This window comes from Bos grunniens, chromosome 14 (genome assembly GCF_055505025.1).
Source record: "Bos grunniens cultivar Pamir isolate PY7600 chromosome 14, Bosgru_T2T1.0, whole genome shotgun sequence".
In the NCBI taxonomy this organism is placed as follows: Eukaryota; Metazoa; Chordata; class Mammalia; order Artiodactyla; family Bovidae; genus Bos; species Bos grunniens.
In genome coordinates, this window is record NC_141178.1 from 51,102,497 (window position 1) to 51,126,482 (window position 23,986).

The window sequence follows — 23,986 nt, forward strand, 5'->3', positions numbered from 1 at the left end:
TACAGATGGTAAATAAACACATGAAAAGACGTTCAACATTATTAGGAAACTATATTAAAACCCCAATCACTATATATACACCTATCAGAATGGCCTAAACACAAGTCACATGCCAAATATTGGGGAAGATATGAAGAAACCAGGTTTTTGTTTGTTTTTTAAAAAAACAGGTTTTTAATACATTGCTGATACAAAAGGAAAATAGTACAGTCTCTCTGAAAAATGTCTGGCAGTTTTTTACAAAAGTAGGCTTGTAACTACCATACAACCCAACAAATACTCCTAGGCAATATCCTAAAGAAATAAAGACTGTGTTTACAAAAAAAAAAAAAAACCTGTACAAGAATGTGTACAGCAGCTCTATTCATAATAACTTCAATTCAGCTCAGTTCAGTCGCTCAGTTGTGCCTGACTCTTTGCGACCCCATGAATTGCAGCACGCCAGGCCTCCCTGTCCATCACCAGCTCCCAGAGTTCACTCAAACTCACGTCCATTGAGTCGGTGATGCCATCCAGCCATCTCATCCTCTGTCGTCCCCTTCTCTTCCTGTCCCCAATCCCTCTCAGCATCAGAGTTTTTTCCAATGAGTCAACTCTTCGCATGAGGTGGCCAAAGTATTGGAGTTTCAGCCTTAGCATCAGTCCTTCCAAAGAACACCCAGGACTGATCTCCTTTAGAATGGACTGGTTGGATATCCTTGCAGTCCAAGGGCCTCTCAAGAGTCTTCTCCTTGAATTGATGTTCAAAAGCATCAATTCATAATAACTTATATGATCTTTAATAAGTGAATGGTTAAACTGTGGTACATCCCCACCAATGAATGCTACTAACAATTTAAAAAATGAACAATTTACACATGCAAAAACCCGGATGAATCTCCAGTTATGCTGACTCTAAAAAGTCAACCCCTAAAGGTTACATATTATAAAAATCCACTTATAAAACATGCTTGAAATATTACAGAAATAGAAAATAGATCAGTTATTGCCAGTGGCTAAGGAGAGAATTCGGGTAGGACAGAACTATGTCTGGCTATAAGAGGGCATCTTCAGGAATCCCTGCAATGATGGGAGTATATTTTGATTATATTCAGTGTTATGTATCTGAGTGATACTGAACACAGTTTTGCAAAATATTAGCAACTGAAATATTGAAAATGCTGAAAGAAACTAAAGGGTACACAAGATGTCTCTATATTGCTTATAATTTCACCATAGGAATCTATGCTTATCTCTACATAAAAAGGTCATTTTTTTAAAATGATGCTATAGTGTGTTCTGTATATATTTTTGTGATTTTATTTGTACATAAAATGGGTTCCTGAATACATATTTAGGTATATCTACCTCTGGATGAATGAGATTCTAGGTGATTTCAATTTTTTACACATTTGTACTCTTATCAATAAGACCCACAAATGACTTTTCTAATAAAAGAGAGGTTATTCTTAATTTTTTAAATGTGCTTTCTATGAAATATGAAACACTGACTTAAAAGCACTGCACATAACGTTGTTGTTATTCAGTCACTAAGTTGTGTCCGACTCTTTGCAACCCCATGAACTACAGCATGCCAGGCTTCCCTGTCCTTCACTACCTCTCACAGTTTCTTCAAATTCATGTCCATTGAGTGGGTGATGCCATTCAACCATTTCATCCTGTGTGGTCTCCTGCCCTCAATCTTTTCCAGCATTGTGCACTGGTTATGTAATAACTGGAAATTAAAATAAGTTATATCTGTTCTGATGGAGAAGGCAATGGCACCCCACTCCAGTACTCTTGCCTGGAAAATCCTATGGACGGAAGAGCCTGGTAGGCTGCAGTCCATGGGGTCGCTAAGAGTCAGACACGACTGAGCGACTTCACTTTCACTTTTCACTTTCATGCATTGGAGAAGGAAATGGCAACCCACTCCAGTGTTCTTGCCTGGAGAATCCCAGGGACGGGGGAGCCTGGTGGGCTGCCGTCTATGGGGTCGCACAGAGTCGGACACGACTGAAGTGACTTAGCGGCGTATCTGTTCTGAACAAAAAAGAGTGCACTGAATAATACAGGTTCAATGGAAGACAAATTAACCTTGAAACAAAGAATTATTTTAACTACTTACACAATAGGCTGTACTGGCTGGTGGGTGACAGGAGCTGTAACATAAGGAGCAGGAGCAGGCTGTACTCCCATCATCCCTGAACCATCTAAAAAGAAAACAAACACATTTATGTCTGAGTACTCACTTAATTACACTTTATCCCTAAAGGAAAAGTCACATACTGAAAATGCTACCTAAGGAAAAAAAAACATATTTCCTTCTGAGTTAAAAGTTAGCAAAGAATAATGCAAGAAAACATGAAATAGTTATTTCTTAAACCTAGATAAAAAGGAAATAACTATGAATTATAACTGAGTTTTAAAGTAGAGCATTTACTAAATCAATAAATATATAATATTGGAATTAAGTAAAGTTGTGCTTTTTCTCATTGATGTATTTTTGCTTGCACAGAAACCAATTTTCTTGACTGAACTGCTGTACAATAATGTTTACCCCACAGATAACTTACAATAAGCAAGACTAGGATCCAAAGTATTCCTGGCCCCATAGAAATAGTACGCGTCATCGTAAGGAGTTCGGTAGTTCGCAGCCAAAGGGGGCAGCATGGGAGGTGGAGGCAGAGGTGCAACTCTGTACCAACAGAAAATTGGGAAATTCTTCTCATATTTCATTGCAACTTTAAAAAAAAAAAAATCAAGATAGTATTCTTTTACAAAAATCTTACTGAAAATCTAATTGCTACTTTAGGAAAAGTCATCATCTTGCTTCAGTATCTTATCAAAAATTATAATTCAAAAAACAAAAAATATAAAATTTCAGAATTTAAGGTACCACAGTTACTCAGTGAGTATCTAATTTGTCACCATCTGCCAGTATTGAACAAACATGGTCTCTGTCCCTCAGAAATAATACAGACATAAAACAACCATTAAAGCAGTGTATAGCAAATGAAGCAGTTTCACAGGTGGCACTAATGGTAAAAAAAAAAAAAAAAACCTGCCTGCCAATGCAGGAGACATAATGAGACACAAGTCCAATCCCTGGGTTGGGAAGGTCCCCTGGAGGAAGGCCTGGGAACCGACTCCAGTATTCCTGCCTGGAGAATCTCATGGACAGAGAAGTCTGGTGGGCTACAGTCCAAGGGGTCGCAAAGATTTGGATACGATTGAAGCAATTTAGCACAGCACAGAGCAGATGAAGCAATACAAGGAGACATGGGGTGTTAAAAGAATAGGAACATTTAGATTTTATGGAGTAGGAACATTTAGATCACATAGAGAAGGAGAAGAAGTATCAGGATGTTTTCCAAGAAAGGCAATGCTTCAACCACGCTGCCAGAGTGAATCACAGAGGAGGAGGAAACAAGAAGAAGAAAAGGCAGAGGTACAGAATGGCATTACAAGTGGTTCCATGTAACTGAGAGAAAGGTGTATTTTTTTTTTAAACTCTAAAAATGTATTGTTCTTTCAAAGGAATTAAACTATAATGTGAAAAAGAAACTACTTAAATATCAACAGTAAATTTTTGACTTAATTTTCAGCACTTCATAAAGTTAAAACTTCTGAAAATGTCTACATCAGCACTTCATTAATGATTAAGAAGTACCTCTGTATTTCCACCAAGGCAATATTTTCCATTTGTTAAAAGGTAAAAAGCAGATTCCTTTAGATGAACAGAAAGACAAAGGAGGCATCCTAGAATGTCTTCACATTTGAGTGTGTATCTTAGGTTCCCCTTTGTATACTTCAAAATAATTCTAAAGAGCTGAGAAGGCATTAAAGTTCTCTTCAGTCATGAATACTCTTCACATTTACTAAGCATTTATGTGTCTAATCTTACTATCCTTACTCTGTAGATACATCAACAAAACAGCTGAAAAATTACTATAAAAGAAAACTTTCAGTATCATTAAAGCTTAAATTTTTAGAGATTTATACAAGATTTAATCCTCATAACAATCCTCTAACTGTAGATTTAAAAACATATACACACACTCACACACACATATGTATGTTACTATTCTACTTTTACAAGTGAGAAAACTGAAGTTCAATAAGTCTGGTTTGCCCAAACTCCAGGCAGTGAAGCAACCATTTTAATCCCTAAGTCAACGCTGATATCATCTAGCTTTTTGAGTTGGGAAGCCATCAGATGAAACAAACCAAACACCTGATAAGTACAGTAAACATGGTTAGACAATTTGTTAGCAGTAAATAAAAGATGATACCAAGTATTACTGAAGGAATGTATAGCCCAGAAAGTATCAATGTTAAAAAAGAAAACACCTGATTAAATGTAATCCGTCAATTAATACATTAGTAGTGAACAAAAAATAAGCAAAAATCCTGAGAGAAGAAAGTATAGACCAGAAAATACCAACATTAACAAGATTTTCTTTATGTTTAAATCCAATATAGTATGATGCCTTTTACCTGTGACATTAAATCTTTACCCTAATACCTAAATTACAGGTTTTATAATCTCAACACTTTATTTCAGATACTTGAGTTGCATAGCCTGTAAGTAATCACAGAGAAAGAGTTGAAGAAAACAAACTAAAGTAATATATATAAAACAGTCACATTAGAAACTTTTTCAGCATTAACTGAAGGAAGTATTCAATGTTTGCCAAGTGGAAATTACAAAATTGAAAATGTCCAGGTTTTATATGTTAAAAGATATTAAAATAGACATTCCAAAATATGACCTAAAACTAAATACTAAATGTATTTAGTTATACATTTTAAAAATACTGAAGCATCTTTAAACAATAAAAGAATGTTATAAGAATTTCTCTTGTTTTTTAACAGAGCAAAGATCAACAATGAAAACACATTTCAACAGAAATTATTTGACAAAATCCATTAATTGTACGAAAATCTCTGAAGGATACCATCATCTGCTTCAGCAACTACTTCTAAATATAAAATATAATGATACCTTACCTAATTTCCAAACACAAAACATTTTAAACAAGCACCTGGGAGGCACCATGTCACCAAGAGTGCTGCTGAGTCCACTGTGCACATCTTCACTCTGAGATGGGATGGAGTAAACTGATGGGATGGGTGGGACAGATGGGGCGGACAGAGGAGGGAGAGGTGTCTGGAAAGCTATTCTGGGTCTCTCAGGTGGTATCATCTCTTCAAAGTGTCTTGGTGCCACACTAAACTGCTTTAGTCTATCAGGCTAAAATAAAGAGAAAAATCTGTGTGTCACATGTAATCATAAATTTAAAGGTGGAAGAGATCTCAAAAGACCCTCTATCCCAGACTGCCAGCAGGCACTTAAGTTAGACACAGAGCAGAGACACAAACACTTGGGATTTCCCAGCTGGCTCAGTGGTAAACAATCCGCTTGCCAATGCAGGAGACCTGGGTTTGATCCTAGGGTTTGGAAGATCCCCTGGAGGAAATGACAACCCACTCCAGTATTTTTGCCTGGAGAATCCCATGGACAGAAGAGCCTGGAGGGCTACAGTCCATAGGGTCACAAAGAGTAAGACACGATTGAGTACACACAACAGAATTTTACAGCTATAAGAGATTTTTAAGATCCAATTCTTATTTTATAAAATGAGTAACTGAGTCTCCATGAAAGTACATAAATCACCTAAGGTTTCACCATTAATAAATAAGCAAAGACTAGAGCCAGATATTAATTCTAAATATAAAACTCTATTATACTATAACACTATGCTGCTTCACTACTCTCAATTGTCATCAAAGTATTCTAACATTAAAGTTTCTCCAGAGCAGAGTGAGCAAACATTTTCTGTGAAGAGCCAGTTAGTAAATATATCAGACTTTGTAAGCCACATGATCTCTTCGTAACTTCTAAAGTAGACCAAAACAGTATGTAAGCAAATTAGCCAGGAGGGTGTGATGCAATAAAACGTGACAAAAACAGGCAGCAAATGGATTTGGCCACAGGTTATAGTTTGCTAACCTCTGCTCCAGAATATCATTTAAGTGCCCTTTTCTAAGATTTGCACATCAAAAATAAACCCAAAAGTGATGGTCTAAATAACTAATACATGTAAAATTTTTATTTATTCTCATAAAAAGCAACTTGACACTCTAAAAGTTGTTTAAATATAAATAAGAAGATCCATCAAACAAAAAGGTAACTATAAATGCGAGGTTTAACATGCCACCACATTATATTAAAAAGCTCAAGATTCTAAAAGGAAATTCTTGACTGTCAAAACTATTTGGAAGGTATTTACTGACAGAGGAAAATATATTCCGTTTTGGAATTTATTCTTTTTTCCTAGCACTTTTAGTTTCTCAAGAATGATTTCTCAGATGAATCTTAAAGTTTTACTCTATGAGAAGTCAAAAAGTACACTAGGAGTGATACTGGCGCAGTATCAAAATTTTTAAAATGAAGAATCCACAGGTTATATGTAGCATAAGAAAATGTAAGACAAAAGTTGCCTACAACAGAGTTATTTTCAGTTGCTGTATTCTTTTTAAGAACAAACTTTTTAATGTAATTTTTAAAGAAATTAAAGTTTCTTAAGAGATGAAACAAAAACTTGCCCTAGCAAATAAATTCTACACATCCAACTAAAAAAAAAAAAGTAGCTTTTGAGAAGAGCAATAAATTATTACCTTCTCCTTACTCAACTGCAATGATGTGTATAATTCATTCCAATTATGAAAATTAAAAAATTAAAGTAATATAAGGTTATTACTTCTAGATTTACATTAAGTAAAAATTATTAAAATGCTTAGACTAGAATTAAAGATTTCAATTTCTCTGGAAACCCCTCTAATACAACAAACATTATCAAATTACAATGAAGATTAACATTCATTATATATTAAACTAAAATAGTGCATGAAAATAAACTGAAAGGACTAATTTATAAGAAACTTTAAAAATATATATATATGAAAAGGGAAAAATTATCTTAGAGAAGTAAAAAAGAGTTAGGACTCCTGAATTTAGTTTATTACTGTTCAAACTTGTCTACTCTTACATTTTCCCCAATATGCTCTGTCTCTACCTGCCACTACATCTGAGTCTTATTTGAATGAAAGAGTAAACATTAAAAGATGGCAAGAACTCTTACCGATTTCTCAGGGTCTTGTGCTCCAGAAGCTGCAACCCTGAGATCCAAATCTTTTTCTCTAAACAAAATTAAAGTTTTACATATTACAAGGTTATAATAAACAGTATCAAAATCATAATCATTATTGAAACAAACTTACAAAGTCCATGCAATGACATCTCCAAAAATAAATAGTAAATAATTTAATTAGCAATAAAACCTTAAATAATTCTGAAAACTAAGTTTTCTGATTTGGTGGAAAATAAACAAGCATTCACATGCAAACTGACTTGGAATAAATATCTCTAAACCAGTGCCTGGGATACTTCAAAGTTTAAGCAATTTACACAGAATAAAGAAGTAAAACAAAGTCTTAGTAAAACAAATAAAAACTGCTTTTAGGGTACATGTATATCTTCAGTTCACAAAAGGGAGGATTAAAAATTAAAAGTTAACATGATACTCTCCAATAAGAGTATTCCAGAAAAATGATCTTAAATATGGCTAATACCGGACAAGAGATACTGGCTTCCTCTAAGAAAAAGGCAAGACTAAAAGGTGATAAGTCTCGAATTCTCTAGAACCAAAATATCTATCCCTAATTTTAAACTGAAATTATTATTTCAGAGGTCTTTCTACATGAATGATTACAAATTCTGCGAGTTGTATACAATATAAATATCTGTGGATCTCTCATGATTATTTTTATATGGCATGTACATACACGTGTGCTTACCATTTCATTGTTAAAAGACAAAACGCTTTTTACTTGCTACTATATATGGGGATAACACAGTGGGCATGTAGATAACATTAAATGTTCCCCTAAAATTGAAGAATTAATGAGAATATGTATAAGGCCTATTACAGAATGAACACACAGTCTCTTTTGTTACCTGTGATGAAGAAAGTGATCACGCTCAAAGTATCTGTTTTATTACCCTGGCTGATTTACAACGTGGAGACTGAAACAGAATGATTTACAAACACAGAACTGTATTATGAAAAATATTCCCTTATTTTACCATGTAATAGTTACTACCATGTCATTTTAAACCAACATTTAAATTCAAAACATGGTTGTTAAATGCAAACCTTTCATTACCGTCTCTTGTTCCTCTGTTGTTCAGCCATTTGTTCCAATAGTTCTTGTCTATATTTCTCTTTCCTTCTCTGAATAAGTTCTCGATCTTCGCCCCCTAGAAAATGGTAAAAAAAAAAAAAAAAAAAAAAAAAGGCAGTCTTAACTCTGAAGTAACACATGTAACTGCAAAGTTAATTTTTTATTTTTCATTGTAATTATATCAGAGTATAATTATTACATATGCAGCAAATATAGAAGGTAAAATCACATGTAACATTACCTATTCAATTTTAGTTTTATAATTTATTAATAACTATGCATCAAACACAAGGCACATTAATCCTTCTCAAAATTCTACATTAGTCAAAAACCTTCTTAAATAAGAGAATAATTTCTATTCCCACTTTCCAAAAATCAGGATACTATCTCTACTAATATTTCTCACAAGCCCCTTAAATTTAACAAGTGTGTTCAAAAAGGACATCACAAAAGCAACTGTCCTTTTGTTTTCTGTTAGCGGCCTAATTGAGCCTCAAAACGTCACTATAACTTTGCTATCTCATTCTTTCTTATTTATTTCATGTGAGGCCCCTCTTCTCTACTGTTATGGCCATCAACCTTGGATAGGAACTCTATATTTTACCTGAATTGCAGCAATAACCTTTTAACTTGTCTCCACAACTTCTTCCCTCCCTATTCTAATACATCTAGCACACTTACATATGATTAACTGTCCTAAAGTACAACACTAATCATGATGACACCCTGCTCAAAAAATTTCAATGGTTATTTCAATTCTACAGAAAAAAAATATGTGAACCTTTTACTCTGGTATCACTTATATGAAAATCCAGTCATGCAAAATCTGGAAAACTACACAAATCACAGGATATCAAAAATGCAACTGAACCAGAAACTTCTCTACTACCTTAATTATTAGTTTCCTTTTGTCCATTAAGCACAGATATCAGCAACACTGAAGCTCCCATAAGGTAATATAAATCATGTTAAGGTTAATAATAATGGTTTACAATCAAAGTAGATATGTCCATTCTGCTTCTGATCATGATGGAATTAACAAGCACAAAACTCAGCCTTCCATTAAAAAAAAAAACATAATAAAACTAGGCAAAATATATGAAATAACTTTTTCAGACACTGGACAACAGGTAGCACACAAGTGTAATACCTGAGAGAAGGTAAATAAATGTGAGCACCTTTCAAGCACCCTCCGTTTCTGCCTGCGTGCAATCTTCACGGGTATAGGGAGGGAAAAAATTTAACATGGGAAACAGTTAAATTGAGCAAATAAAGGTCAAAATTAGGAAAGCTAAGTGGCTAGAAGTTTGGGCCAAAAATTCAAGAAGAAGCGTAAAAGGGCTTTGGAAATCTGTAAAGGGGTTCCTCTGAATTTTACTGTGAACTAGTCAGTGTATGCAGAGTGAAATTCCATTAGGCTGGGCAAAAAATTACGAAGAACCCATAAACTGAATTCACAGACCTCCCCCAATGAAGTGGGGAGAAATTTAAGCTCCAGCCAGCTAGACTGGAGTTCTTGGTGATCCTTTACGAGTACTCAGGGAAGAGGAGCAAGCATGAAGACTGAGCAATCTTCCTTGAGGGAAGGTTGCTCTAGATGTTCCAGCTGAGTTTAAAATAAGGCCTCAGAGAGACTGGTCCTTAGGAAACAGAAAAACATGAATGTGGCAGACAAAGTTCTCAGACATATCTACATTCTTTCTCTGCCTTCTGGCACGAACTTCCTGTACAAACCTTTCCCTGAGTGTGGCAGGACTGATGACTTGCTTCCAGCCAATGAATGTGGCAAAGGTGAAAGGAATCTGCAGATGTATTTAATTGAGGCACCAAATCAATTTTGAACTAATTAAAAGGGAGATGATCTTGGGTGGGTCTGACATAAGCAGATAAAAGTTCTCATTGAGTTCAGAGATTCTCCTTGGTGGCATGATAAAATGAGCAGTCTTGGAGGAAAAGACCAAGTGGCAAGAAATAGCAGACGGCCTCCAGGAACTGAGGAGAGTGTCTAGCAGATACACAATAAGAAGCCAGGGCCCTTAGTAATGCAGCCACAAAAAAATTAATTGAGCCAAAAATCTGAAAGCTCTTCTTTCCCTATAAGACCCCAGATGAAAAACAGCCTGGCTGACACCTTATGAGATCTTGAGCAGAGGACCCAACAAAATTAATGTCACACAGAAACTCAGATGTGTGACATTTTGAGCCACTAAATCTTACTAATCTGTAATGCAACAATAGAAAAGCAATACAGTGACCCATAACCATTAGAAAAGTTAATCCGTTGGAAAAAAAAAATCACAGAAACAGAGGATAGAACAATGAACAAAGATGTTAAAACAGCTACCAAAACTATGCCCAAATATTTAAGTGAAAATAGTAATAAGGATAAAATAAAACTATTATGAAGAACCAAATAGGGACTCCTCCTTAGAAAGTAGAAAGCCACAAGAGAACATTGTTCATACCCTACAATAGGAAACGGAGAAGGCAATGGCACCCCACTCTAGTACTCTTGCCTGGAAAATCCCATGGACGGAGGAGCCTGGTAGGCTGCAGTCCATGGGGTTGCGAAGACTCTGACATGACTGAGCGACTTCACTTTCACTTTTCACTTTCATGTATTGGAGCAGGAAATGGCAACCCACTCCAGTGTTCTTGCCTGGAGATTCCCAGGGACAGGGGAGCCTGGTGGGCTTCCATCTATGGGGTCGCACAGAGTCGGACACGACTGAAGTGACGCAGCAGCAGCACAATAGGAAAAAGCTCATCTACAAAATCGTAACTTTTAAAAAGCCCATCAGAGAGCTGAGGTTATAAGCAACCAGGTAAACTGAATTTCAAAGGGTATAAAAACCAATTCATAGAAAGATGGGACAAGACAAGTGTTTTACCTTTACCAGTGTATGGAGAAATGGGCAGCAGCCTTAACAGTAAGGAAGCTGCCTACAATGCAGGACACCTGGGTTTGGTCCCTGGGTCAGGAAACTCCCCTGGAGAAGGCAATGGCAACCCATACCAGTATTCCTGCCTGGAGAATTCCATGGACAGAGAAGCCTGGCAGGCTACAGTCCACAGGGTAGCGAAGAGTCAGAAATGACAAAGTGACTAATACTTTCACTTTAGAAGTAGGTAAAAAGAAAATAACTGAAATGGTAATGAATTCTTAAAGGTTTGTGTGGGGTTGGAGTAGCAGTGTAGCTTCTCTGAAAGCCCCAGACACAAGGGGAATCTGCACTCATTTGCTGCCTTCACCTGACGCTCATGAGAGGCTGGAGATGGGGCAACACAAGACACCTGGAAGACAGCATTCCGAGGCAAAATCAACCAACCAACCATTGCCCACATTCCAGACTCTTCTCTCATATACAGAAATCTATTGGTTGAAGGACAGAAAACCTTGGACCCAGAGTTCTGCCCTCATACAAAGCAAAGGTCTGCTACTGCTAGGGGAGAAGCAGGAAATTCTTACATAGAAGACCCTCCACAAACACAAAGGAGAGTTTGGCCACCACCCTGGGGAGAAGCAGAACACTAAGAAAGACTCATTACTGAGAACCAAATACACAGGGCCAGCCTGGCATCGAGGAACAAGCTACAGCAAACCACTGCTGAGCAAGGAAAACTGGCGAGAGAGATCCTGTCTGTCGGGGGCATGGAGGAAACTGCGGAAGGTGCAGAAACACTGCGAAAATCCCTCCAGGCCCTACACTAAGAACAAGGTAGTCAGGAATTGAACTCTTCTCTCTAAACAAGTCATTAAAGATGTATAAGACATGAACATCACTATCAACCAAATGGCTTGACATTTATAAACTATTACATTCCACAACCACACAATGCACATTCTTTCAAGTACACATTAAACACTCAGCAAGACAGACCAAATTCTGAGCCACTGTTTAAAATTTTACTTAAAAAATTCAATTTTGAAATAACTGAAATTTAAAAATTATTTTCCCCACAAGGGAATTAAACAAGCAGTCAATGACAAAAAGACAGCATGAAAATCCCCAAATAATGGAATTTAAAAACATACTTTTGAATGATCCATGATTCCATTATAAACCCCACAATATATTATTTTTGCTCTCAGCAGTCAACTGTCCTAATTCTTCAAAGAAAGCAAAACACTCTAAACAAGATCCCTGGGGAAAAATTAAAGGAAGACAAATTCCAGCTCAAGAGAAATGAGAATACTGCAACAATCAGAGTCACCGCAAGTTGGAATGTACTGCCTCAGGGGAGAGTAAGTTCCCTAAGGGGACACACAAATATAGCTGGGGAAAAAAGATCCAAGCATGCGGTAAATCACTGAATTAAATGAGCTTAATAGTCTATTCCAAGCAACAGAGTCTATTATCAAATATCAATCTATAATTCCTGGATTGAATTAATGATAAATTCATACCATTCATCTTTAAAATTTTAGGGTATAGTAATCCATTTACTGATAAAATTGTCAGTGGGTTTCCAACACAAAAAAGCATTTCTCCAATTTTTATCATGTTTAACAAAAAAAGAATCCTAAGAAGGAAGCCATTACTCTGACTTATTGATAGGTTAAATTGGTCAATTCTCATTTAAAGACATTAGAATAAAACTCTGGGTATTATGCCATTTTTCTCATAATAGCCATTTCAAGGAAACAAAAGTGAGAATATCACACAAATACATATCTCTAAGCCAAAATTTGCTGGGAATTTTTGAAGGCAGGATTGCTGGGAGGAGAAGGGGACGACAGAGGATGAGATGGTTGGATGGCATCACCGACTTGACGAACATGAGTATGAGCAGGCTCTGGGGGTTGGTGATGGACAGAGAAGCCTGGTGTGCTGCAGTCCATGGGGTCGCAGAGTTGGACACGACTGAGCGACTGAACTGAAGCTAAAATTTAAATTACTGATTGATTTTAGGTTGAATGAATATAAACTGCATTCTTATACTCCAATTTCTTCATATACTTCACTGAAATATAATCTCAGGCAATTTTTCTAACATATTTACACAAAGAACAGACCACTTTTCTACTTAAAAGTTACACACAGGGAATACTTTCTCTTCACACCCTTTCTGAAATTAAATGTAACAAGTTAATAGAACAAATCAACATGCTTAAGCAATGACCTTCATTTCTGACAAAATGAACAGAATATCTGGATTATAATCATTATTTGACCAAAATACTTTCTCAGAAACTAAATGGAAAGAACATGGGAAAGGATTTTATCAAGAGATTTCATTCAGGGGAGCTAAACTAAAATGTACGGCACTTTTGTGGTAGCTAAAGAAAAAGAATCAAGAAAAAAATATTACGTATAAAAAAGAATATAAGAAACAGCAACACTACAATAAAGTGAAATTTTAAAGATTTTACTGAACTTAATACTTCATTTATCATCTACAGAAAGTTCATCACTAAATAAAAGCTATTTAGCTTTAAAATTATACACAGAGCTATATAATACATGCTAAATGTTTAGAATAGTGCCTATCACAGAGTAAGCACTAGAGAAATTTTTCTATTATTAGTAAGAGTGGTACTAATTACAACGGTGAGTTCTCACTAAAGACCTTTTATAAAACACTCCACAAAAATCTAATTAACTGGAGGGCATGTACACACCAAAGAGCATTCCCGCAAAAGGACTGCATGTCTCTCGATAAGTAGGTTTGGATGGTTCATTGTCTCGAGCACTAAAAACAAAAAAAAACAAAAAGAATCAAGACTCAAACAATTCTCAGGAAAAAAATGTTAAAGTGAAATGTAGGTGTGAGTTATTGGCCTTTCAACATACTGTGGATATTACTAACATAACAGTTATTACATGTTTTTAAAACAAAGGTAAAATCACGGCATTTTCTCTCTTTATACAGTGGGACTCCAAGGCATTCACATAAACATGTGACCTTTTTCTTCAGCCAGCTTCACTGACTCCAGATTCAGTCAGTGAAGGGTTTTATAAAATAAAACCCTTTTTCATAAGAACAGTTACCCCAGTAAGGAAAATGAACATCTAAGTACACATAAATAAATCCCCAAAAAAGAGGATGATATCTATACCACCCACACTCTGAAAAGATCATCTTTAAAAGAAACTCTTTCCTTGAAAGACAGAATCAAGGGGGGAGGGGGGAGGAGACAACTCTTTCAAAGTAAATTTAATTTGACTCAAATAGAAAATCCAAATACAGATAGACTCAAAATAGACAACTTTCCTGACACACAATATTATCTTCGTTATGCACTATAAATTCAAAACCACTTATGTACAACACAAGAAAGCCACCAAAAGATAAAAAACTATAGAAAAAGAACATGAATATAAAATGCATGTAATTTCCTTTTTTACCCCAATATAACACAATTATGTATGAGCACTAACTTTACAAAGTAAGCAAAAATGTTATCTACTCAATGTTGAAAATGATAGTTTTGAAATGGAAACTCATATTACAAGAACATTTTCAATTTATTTCAAGTTACGTCCCCTCCATAACTCCAAGATATTTTAAATTGATCTTTGGTCCATTAAATTATATGCTTATTTTTCCTTTCGTTAATTCAAATTTATAGATTTTATAATGATAGGACTCAGAACACCTTGGCACACTTTATAATCAAAACTTGCCCTTCAAGAGAATGCTGTAAAGTACCAAAAAGTTTCATATAACACAATTCTTCCCTCCCCCCTTTCCCCTAAATCCTCTCTCACTAATAAGCAAGGCTGTTAACATACTATGCCTTTCTAGTTTTCCAGCAAACCAGTTTTAGCAGTTGCTGTTTTACAATGCAATGGCTGAAGGGCAGAATTTATATTACATACTATACCTTTGATTTCCAGCAGATGAAATTCGTATGTTTGACTGTTCTGTGACATCACCATCACACTCCATAGGAGGCTCATTGCCTCGTCTGTTCCCGTACATCCTTAAAAACATATTAGCTTATAGAGCTTGTTCCACATACAGTGGACTTCTCTTATCTTTCTTTGGTGATTTTACATTTGTTGTTGGAAATATTAAAGGGAACAAAGCGTTATAACGAAGTTTTACTGTAAATACATTTGAAAATTAACTCAAATGACATCTGACAATATGATCTGCTGGTTAATGAGACACTAAGAGTTTAGATTCAATAGTCTTTAAAACAAAGGGAGATCAGTTATAAATTATTTCAATATAACTTCTAGAAAATCTTAATATTAAAAATACGAAAATACTAATAAGACTTTTTCATTATTCAATTAGTCAAAGAGTATTTATTGAGCACCTACTACATGGCAAGTACTACTCCAGGCACTGAGTATGTGGACATGGTCCTTGCTCTCATGAAGATAAGTTAAATTTCAAAAATGAGATCTTTTTTTTACATCAGAATTCACAAATTCTGAGAATTATTTCACTGCATATACAAACCTTTTAACTTACAAATAAAGAAGCAGTCTTACTATGAAATTAAACCAAATGTAGCAAGCCACAACATTTGCTAACACTGTAAATCACATGAAATACTAAATAATACCCACAGGTGAATAGAGAACATTATAAGCAAATAGGCTGATACATGAGAAGAAAATGGTTAGGTCATTTTACTCACAATTTCATGAACAAGAAAAAGGAAGATTAGAATTTTTAAATTTATTTTCTTCTTAAGAATTCTTTCCAGAAAACAACTTTTAAGTGTTTTTTAATTTTTTATTTCCACTTGGCAAACAAGGATTCCTTGAGCTTAATTTCTCACATCAAGAAACCAACATGACTTTTCACACTAACCTTTATCAGCACCCATGAAAATCAGCATTTCATAAGTCATATTTTTTTGCATGGTTGTTAAACTATAATCTCTCATGAGGTCAACTGGTAAGAAATGTGATTATTAAAGTATTATTCAATATTTTAGGTGAATTTCATTACCATATTAAGAAAAACCAATTTTCAGAAGAAAAGGAACTTATCATTCTCCACAGAGCCAGCATGTAAATCTCCTCTTTGTTTCCATTATACTTTTCAATATCCCCTGTAGAGGAAAGACTACCCAGAACTGTAACCTTACTATTATATGAACTGTGGCAGAACAGATATATGGCTTCCATTTCTCATCCACATCTAAAATAGAATCCTCCCCAATCCCTTTCAAAACACAATTTCAAATTATTTCAATTTATCACAACACAGCTGATTTTATATCTAAAGCCAAAGAACTCAAATCTCTCTTTTAAACTGACACATCAGTTTACTGTTATTCCTTACTTCTATCACTTAAAGAACAGGGATATATAAACTTTAAGTCAGCTTTGTAGTTAATAGTGCCAGGCAACCAGATTTAGTTATACTGCATCTATACAAACACATATGTGCAGAAAAGGGTAAACAGCAGGCCTGAGACCACCACCCTTAACAAAGGCCTGTTTACAAGAATGGCCCTTAGGGGTACCTGGGAACACAGACTGTGGGAGGAGTCCACCATTCTCAGAACTGGCAAGTGTGACCCACTGTGCCTCAACTGTTTGTACAAGCAATAGAGTTTATGCTGAACTCCTTTCTCTCAGCAAGTGTATAATTTGGGTACATGCTAGGAAAAGGGTGCCTACATGACCAGCCCCCAATAATAACACTGGGCAGTGAGTTTCTAATGCACTTTCTGGTAGACAACACTTCACCCCTGTTTTCACACTTTGATACTGCAGGAATTAAGCATGTCCTTGGCAGGGAACTCTTGGAAGTCTGCTCCTGGTTTCCTTCAGACTTTGTCCCATGCAATTTTTTCATTTGCTGATTTTACTGTGTATTCTTCCACTGTTATTAAACCACAGTCATGAACATAACTACATACACAAAGTGCTGTGAGTCCTAGTGAATTGCCAAACCTGGGGATGGTCTTACAAATCCACAACACAACAGACAGAAGTGAAGTGATAAAGCAGAGCATACACCAGTGAAAGTGTTCAAATATAGAGACATTTAAAGTTACACATTTTAAAAGACATAACGTGGGATTAAATCAGAATTAATCAGAATTAAAGACTAAGACATACAAAAATTCTCTCTAAAATTTATTGAAAAGTTTGTGGCTTCCTGTATTTTCAGTTGTCTAAAAACAACATTTGGACTTGTAATTGTGGCTTATCTTTATACAGTTGTCCCCAGAGTATGGGCTTCCCTGATGGCTCAGTGGGTAAAGAATCTCCCTGCAATGTAGGAGACACAGGAGACCTGAGGTAGATCCCCTGGAGGAGGAACTGTCAACCCACTCCAGTATTCTTGCCTGACTACAGTCCAGAGGGTTGCAAAGAGACACGACTGAGCAATTAAGCACACCGAAAGTATGTTATATTTAGCACATCTACAATGTTTTATCAGCTCTTCAGTATATAGAAATGTATCTTAATAAAGCAAGCACCAAAAATGCAAAAAGAAATTTCAATCATTCTAAATTAATTTAAGAAATGATTTTATGTATGCATAAGGTCAAGGTCTCTGCTAATTCTACAGTAAAACCATACAGATTTCCTAACAAAAAGACCATATGAAAGATACTTCAAAGTATACCCTTTCACTAAAGAAAAAAAATTAATTATATCATAAAAGTCCCCTTCTGTCACTTATAATCATAATAAATTCAAGACTGGAAAAATATTTAAGAAGCCAAAAAAGAACAAATATATGCATTTCACTAAAATAATAAAAATCTTAAGACATCCTACTCAATTTTATGAAATGACTGATGACATGATTGTGCTTACTTTGTTAAATCAAGGAAAAAAATAGAGATTCATAAATATTTTTTAAAGTACTAATACAAGACTTTTTAAAAAAAAAAGCAAAGAAGCAAAGAAAGCAACCTAACAAGCTGTGAAGTCAAATTATAGTTTGGAAAGTTAACCACCTTACTTATTACTAAAATGTCCCTATAATTATAATGGAATTTCCTTCATTTATTCAACTCTCCTTCATTTTTCCAATAAATTCAGCATTTAATCACTCTTAACTATCCCAGTGAGTTGGCTTTAACTGGTTTTCTGAGGCTCTCACAATTTATTTTTATTTTATTGAAGCAAATGAAGTCCCAAGACAGGGGAACTGGTGAGAGGCAGCAACACTTTCACCATTTGTATCTTCTTATCTCTTCAGCCCTCTTTACATTAAGGGGTAACTGACAGATGATAAAATCCACAAGTAATGAACTCATCAATCATCTAAGAACAGCCTAATTTTATTCAGATCCAGGGATTCCAGTTAGGGCCAGTAAGTTCCTTCTGTTTAGCTATAACTTGGGAGCCAGTTCCACATTAAAACCATCGCTGTGACCCAGAACTAATTTATCTAAATATTCTACCACGTTTGATGCACAGGTTCACTTACCACACCTCAAGCCACTGAGATTTTTTCAGAAAGGGACAGATCTCATAAAAGGAGAACTTTACTTCCTTTGACATATCAAATCAGATTTGATTGAGGAAATAAAATAACTACAAAATATTTCACCATCTTACTATCAAAAAAAGTTAAATCTATGCTAAATGGAAAAAGCTTTTTCTATTTCCTTGAAGACATGGGTCACTAATTCTAGGTAATTAGGTTCAAATTTCAAGGCCCAAAGAAAACAGGTATAGGCTAGAGGCCAAGTTTACTCTAAAAATTAACACATTTATCTTTTTAAAAATACTCTCTTACAGAAGAAAAAGCAAGTTGTTTAAAACCACAAGTATTTTCAGCTAAGTTAAATGTGAATGAATAATTTCTGATAATAAAAAACATTTTTCATTAATAAATCACAGAATCAAAAAACCCCTTCAGGAATAAATTTACAATTTTTACGCTATCAAGAATGACATAAAATATTTACCACCTGTTGGTCCTGACACAGCTTACAGGGAGAAAGAATCAAGTTCCTCCTTACTTAAATCATAAAATTCATAATGGTTATACCACCTGTTTGTTTTCATATAAAAAATTTCTCTAATGTGAATGAATTTTGCTAGGGGGACTCTCAACTATAGAAATTATAAAAAAGCTACTGAGCTGTTAAATGTTGATCACTATTTTTCTCCTTGTTTTCTGTTATTTTCCAATTTTCATATTCACTTTAATTCAATAATGGGTTTTTCTAATGTTGATCCCATCTTTAAAGTGGTGAAAATGACATAAAAATGGTCTTTCCAAATAAAAATGAAAAGTAACTAAGAAAAAAAAGTAATACCAAGTTTAATAAACTCATGTTCTAATAAGCTATTTCTCCTCATTTATATTCTACATATTAAGTATGCACACTTAAGAGTGTCCCACACTAAGCAAGCACTTAGTCTATTGAGTCAGATTCTATCTCAGGTTCTAATTTCACATGAAGCACAATTTCAGAATTTTCTTAAATGAAAATCACAATTACAAACTAACAAATTCAAGAGTTAAACTGCAAGTGCTAACTGCCTTCATCACATAAAAACTTTAAAAAAAAAAACATTTTTAAGGCTAAAAATTTCCTTTACCCATTACATAAACATTGGTTGTAAAATAAAACATAATAAGGTAGTTAGTATATTAACTTCTACAGCTTAATAAATAATAAAGACTAGGACGACTATCTTTTTTAAAAGCATGTAAAAGTTTCAAAGTATTATGAAACAGTATTATACTCAACTTCAGAAAGCTCCTAAAACATTATTAATTTACTTAAATTGGCAAATATGTATCAAACTACACACACATACACACACACAGTGCAACTGTCAAGCTAATGCTATCTGTTACCTATTTTAAAACACTGTCAGTGATTGATTAATTAAAGTAAAATCATTCTTGGGCTTTATGTTCTCATATTTAAAGTGAGGGAAATATTAATAAATACATAATGGTATATGGAAAAGTTAATAGGGTAATTAGAAAAGAACTAAGATTAAAAACCTAAAAATCAAAATCAAAACTAGAATTCACTGCATGTTGACTATTCAAAGGAAAAAAAAAAAAAGAACATGGGAAATTTAGAAGTATGAAGAAGAACTTTGTACTTCTCACAATCAGCAGTGATTACTTGTTTTCAAGAACTTATGGTTAAGTAGACAGTAAACCAACTATATACTCCAATAAAATTAATTAAAAAAGAAAAGAAAATGACCTGCAGAGCCAAAAAATGATTACAATATAGAGTCAGCCCTCTGTATCTGTGGGGGTTTCCCTGCTGGCTCAAATGGTGAAGAATCTGCCTGCAGAGCAGGAGACCCAGGTTCTATCCCTGGGTCAGGAAGATCCCCTGGAAGAGGGAATGGCTTACTACTCAAGTATTCTTGTCTAGAGAATTCCATGGACAGAGGAGCCGGGCAGGCTCCAGTCCCTAGGGTCGCAAAGAGTCAGACACAACTGAGTAACTAACACTTTCACTTTCTCTATCTGTGGGTTCTGCAACCAATCTCAGATAGAAAGTATTTGAGGGAAAAAAAATTCCAGAAAGTTTCAAAAGGCAAAACTTGAATTTCTTGCAAACAAGTAACTATTTCCATAGCAGTTACAACTATTTACATACCATTTACATTGTATTAGATATTATAAGTAAACTAGAGATGATTTAAAGCATAAGGGAAGATGTGCATAGATTATAAGGAAACACTACACCACTTTACCGAAGGGACTTGAGCATCCAAAGATTTTTATATCCCTGAAGGGTCCTGAAATGGATCCCCCTTGAATACCAAGGAACAACAGTTTTAAGAATAGTCAAAGCAAGAGACCAAATGATGGTACACATTTCTTTAGTCTCAAAAATTTCACTAACAAGCACAGTAATTTTTCCTAGCAACCACTCTGCCTGAAATCATTTCTTTTTTGCTGGAAATAAGAAATCTACAAATCTGAAATACAGAAATCCAATTTTAACCTCAACTGTCAGTACTCTTGCCTAGAAAACCCCATGGATGGAGGAGCCTGGTAGAGTCAGACATGACTGAGCGACTTCCCTTTCACTCTTCACTTTCATGCACTGGAGAAGGAAATGGCAACCCACTCCAGTGTTCTTGCCTGGAGAATCCCAGGGACGGGGGAGCCTGGTGGGCTGCCGTCTATGGGGTCGCACAGAGTCAGACACGACTGAAGTGACTTAGCAGCAGCAGCAGCCATTGAGACATATATGAAAAACCTACATTTAGAGACGTAAAAGTTTACACAGTAACAAAATGTATAATAATGATTCACATTTTTAAGAAATATTGTTAACAACATTAAAATGTATAACAGGAATTAGTCTCACTGACCTATATATTTAATATAAACTACTGCTTGAGGAAGATTTTATATAGAAATTTCATTTCATTCATGGGATACATAAGAAAAAAGATTGCTCTCAAATAATTGGGCTGAAATAGATTTGTTAGTTCATGTAAAAATTACCACAAGGTATAATTACAAAAATAATAGACTAAAATATGTTAAAAACAAAACAACCATCATAGTAAGTTTTTTGAAATTCCAATCTTAAAAGGTATACATTACATTACACTCTAAACATAAATTGACACCATAAGGAAAAAAAGTTTTCATGTTCAAGTTAAGGCAGTACCAAGAGTCCATAAATATCTGTATTTCCCCAACTGAGACTTCCTGTAGTTCAGGCAGCCTTTGACGACCTCCAGATATAAACATTTTCAAATATAACATGTTACAGAATTTGGAGCATTTTCTGAAGTACAGCTAGATCCAAACAAGAAATAAACTATAATTGGCATTACAAAATTCTAATCCTTCAATCAGATTACCTAAATCAAAGTGAATATGTTGTACAGCAGAAACCAACACAACCTAGTAAAGCAATTATCCTCCAATTAAAAAACTAAAAAAAAAAAAAAGACTGGATATTAGCAGAATGTAATAACTACAGAATAAAGAGCAGATGAGAAAGAACTGCAAAGGCTTTATATGATTATTAATAATTAGAATAATAATCATGCAGCATTATGTTTCAGAAATTTTTCTAAAATATTTAAAAAATAATCTATTTGGATGAATGAATGAAACAAGTCCCATAAACTGTTCAATATTTACATTTAATCCCTATAGGTTACCTAGTCAATGAAAATATCAGATCCTATCATATTTCTATCTCCAAATCAAAAGTTAGATTAAAGCAAGCTTTGAGTATTAAGACAAATGACTTAATAAGACCCCATTGTAGCAAATGATAAATTACAAATAGTATCACAGAAACAACATCTAAAGGAACTGAAAAGCACCTAAAAATCTGATCAAAAATATTAAGTGCCATTTCACTTAAATAAATGTTCAATAAGTAACTTAAAAGCAAAAATGTTGATAAAAGTACTTAAGAGCGTAGAAACATTAAAGGAATGAACTGTATTTCATCTATTATAAAGTACTCCTACCCACCCCACCACCCCCCCCCCCTACATTTTAACTTCTGAAACTCAAACAGCCTTGAATCTGGCTGTAAGTCAATTATTGCAGGGAGAAGTTATTCTTCTCATGCCAGTCACCATGGCACCCTAGGAGAATGAGATAACTCATTCTCACCTCAGGGTGAGAATTTCCTTATCATTTCCTTATCATTCCTAATGAATTCTCACCTCAGGGCTGTTTTGGAATTGTCCTGTCCGACTCTCTGTGACCCCATAGACGGCAGCCCACTAGGCTCCTCTGTCCCTGGGATTCTCCAGGCAAGAACACCGGAGTGGGTTGCCATTTCCTTCTCCAATGCATGAAAGTGAAAAGTGAAAGTGAAGTCGCTCAGTCGTGTCTGACTCTTAGCGACCCCATGGACTGCAGCCCACCAGGCTCCTCCGTCCATGGGATTTTCCAGGCAAGAGTACTGGAGTGGGCTGCCATTGCCTTCTCCGGTTTTGGACAATACTGCAGCATGAATTCAGACTGAAAACCTGAATCAGTACTGGCTTACACTTCAAATTCTCAGGGAAGTTCTTTTTAACTCCCTCCACTCAGTGCCAAGTTTGAGAAGTGGAAGTTTCTTTTCTGTCCTTTTCTGTGGGAAAGTTTATTTCCCTTTTCTGAAGTTGTAGGCTTTCAGTGTCCTAGCTTTTTAATTGGGTCTCTTTTTCCTTATCATGAGTTGTTTCCTTTGTTCTTCAGTGACACATAAATTATGGTATAAAACTGATAGCATCCTAAAATTAATCAAATATGTACATCAAATGAAACAGCATCTCTCTAACATAATGATAAAAAGTAACAAGAGTAATATTAAGCAAATAAAGAAAATAAAAATGAAGTAAATACCTGTTTTTTGTATAAACTCTCAAAAGTCTTCTATCAAAATCACTTTCATATCTAAACCTCTCATCCATGTCTTCACTTACTTCTGGATCATAGCCTGGTCTGTAAGACTGTTTATCAAAAGCAAGATCCTCATTAAACCTGTGAAATCTTCTATCTGGAATGTCAGTCGTGCTGTCAAACCTTTGATGTTTTTTACTGGAAACGCCCACTTCTTCATCAGTCTTTTTAATGACTCTTCTATTGTTCCTTAATTCAATTTCATCATCTAATTTTCGGTACCTGTCCTCTTCTAGTCGTCTTTGGTTTAGAAGTTCTTCATATGCCTCTGAAGGAGTTAAGACATCTTTTCTAGGACCCTCTGAATTTTCGAAAGATGATTGTATTTGTGAAGGTAAATCAGGTTTAACCTGACTGATAGGTTTTTTACTTCTTTGATTCTTCTGCTGGTTAATTAAAAAAAGAAGAAAAAAATCTTAATGAGATGCTATCTTCTAAAAGGTAATTAAATTCTAAAATGATGTTT

At 34.9% G+C, this 23,986-nt stretch overlaps 1 protein-coding gene across 50 annotated transcripts in view; it reads right to left on the minus strand.

The window, feature by feature from the left end:
- Window positions 1-23,986, minus strand: part of CSPP1 (centrosome and spindle pole associated protein 1) — a 110,451-nt gene that overhangs the window by 54,218 nt on the left and 32,247 nt on the right. For 13 of the 50 annotated variants that reach the window (XM_086336691.1, XM_086336679.1, XM_086336668.1 and 10 more), the window contains 8 exons: window positions 23,464-23,906; window positions 15,059-15,157; window positions 13,853-13,923; window positions 8,212-8,305; window positions 7,128-7,185; window positions 5,028-5,236; window positions 2,556-2,677; window positions 2,108-2,192 (listed from right to left, as the gene is read on the minus strand). In XM_086336691.1, the coding sequence (XP_086192817.1) occupies window positions 2,108-2,192; window positions 2,556-2,677; window positions 5,028-5,236; window positions 7,128-7,185; window positions 8,212-8,305; window positions 13,853-13,923; window positions 15,059-15,157; window positions 23,464-23,531 (806 nt within the window). In that variant the 5' untranslated portion in view covers window positions 23,532-23,906. Of the gene's footprint in view, window positions 1-2,005; window positions 2,023-2,107; window positions 2,193-2,555; window positions 2,678-5,027; window positions 5,237-7,127; window positions 7,186-8,201; window positions 8,306-13,852; window positions 13,924-15,058; window positions 15,158-23,463; window positions 23,907-23,986 lie in introns of all 50 variants that reach the window. The other 37 variants (XM_086336709.1, XM_086336693.1, XM_086336681.1 and 34 more) reach the window with 8 other exon arrangements.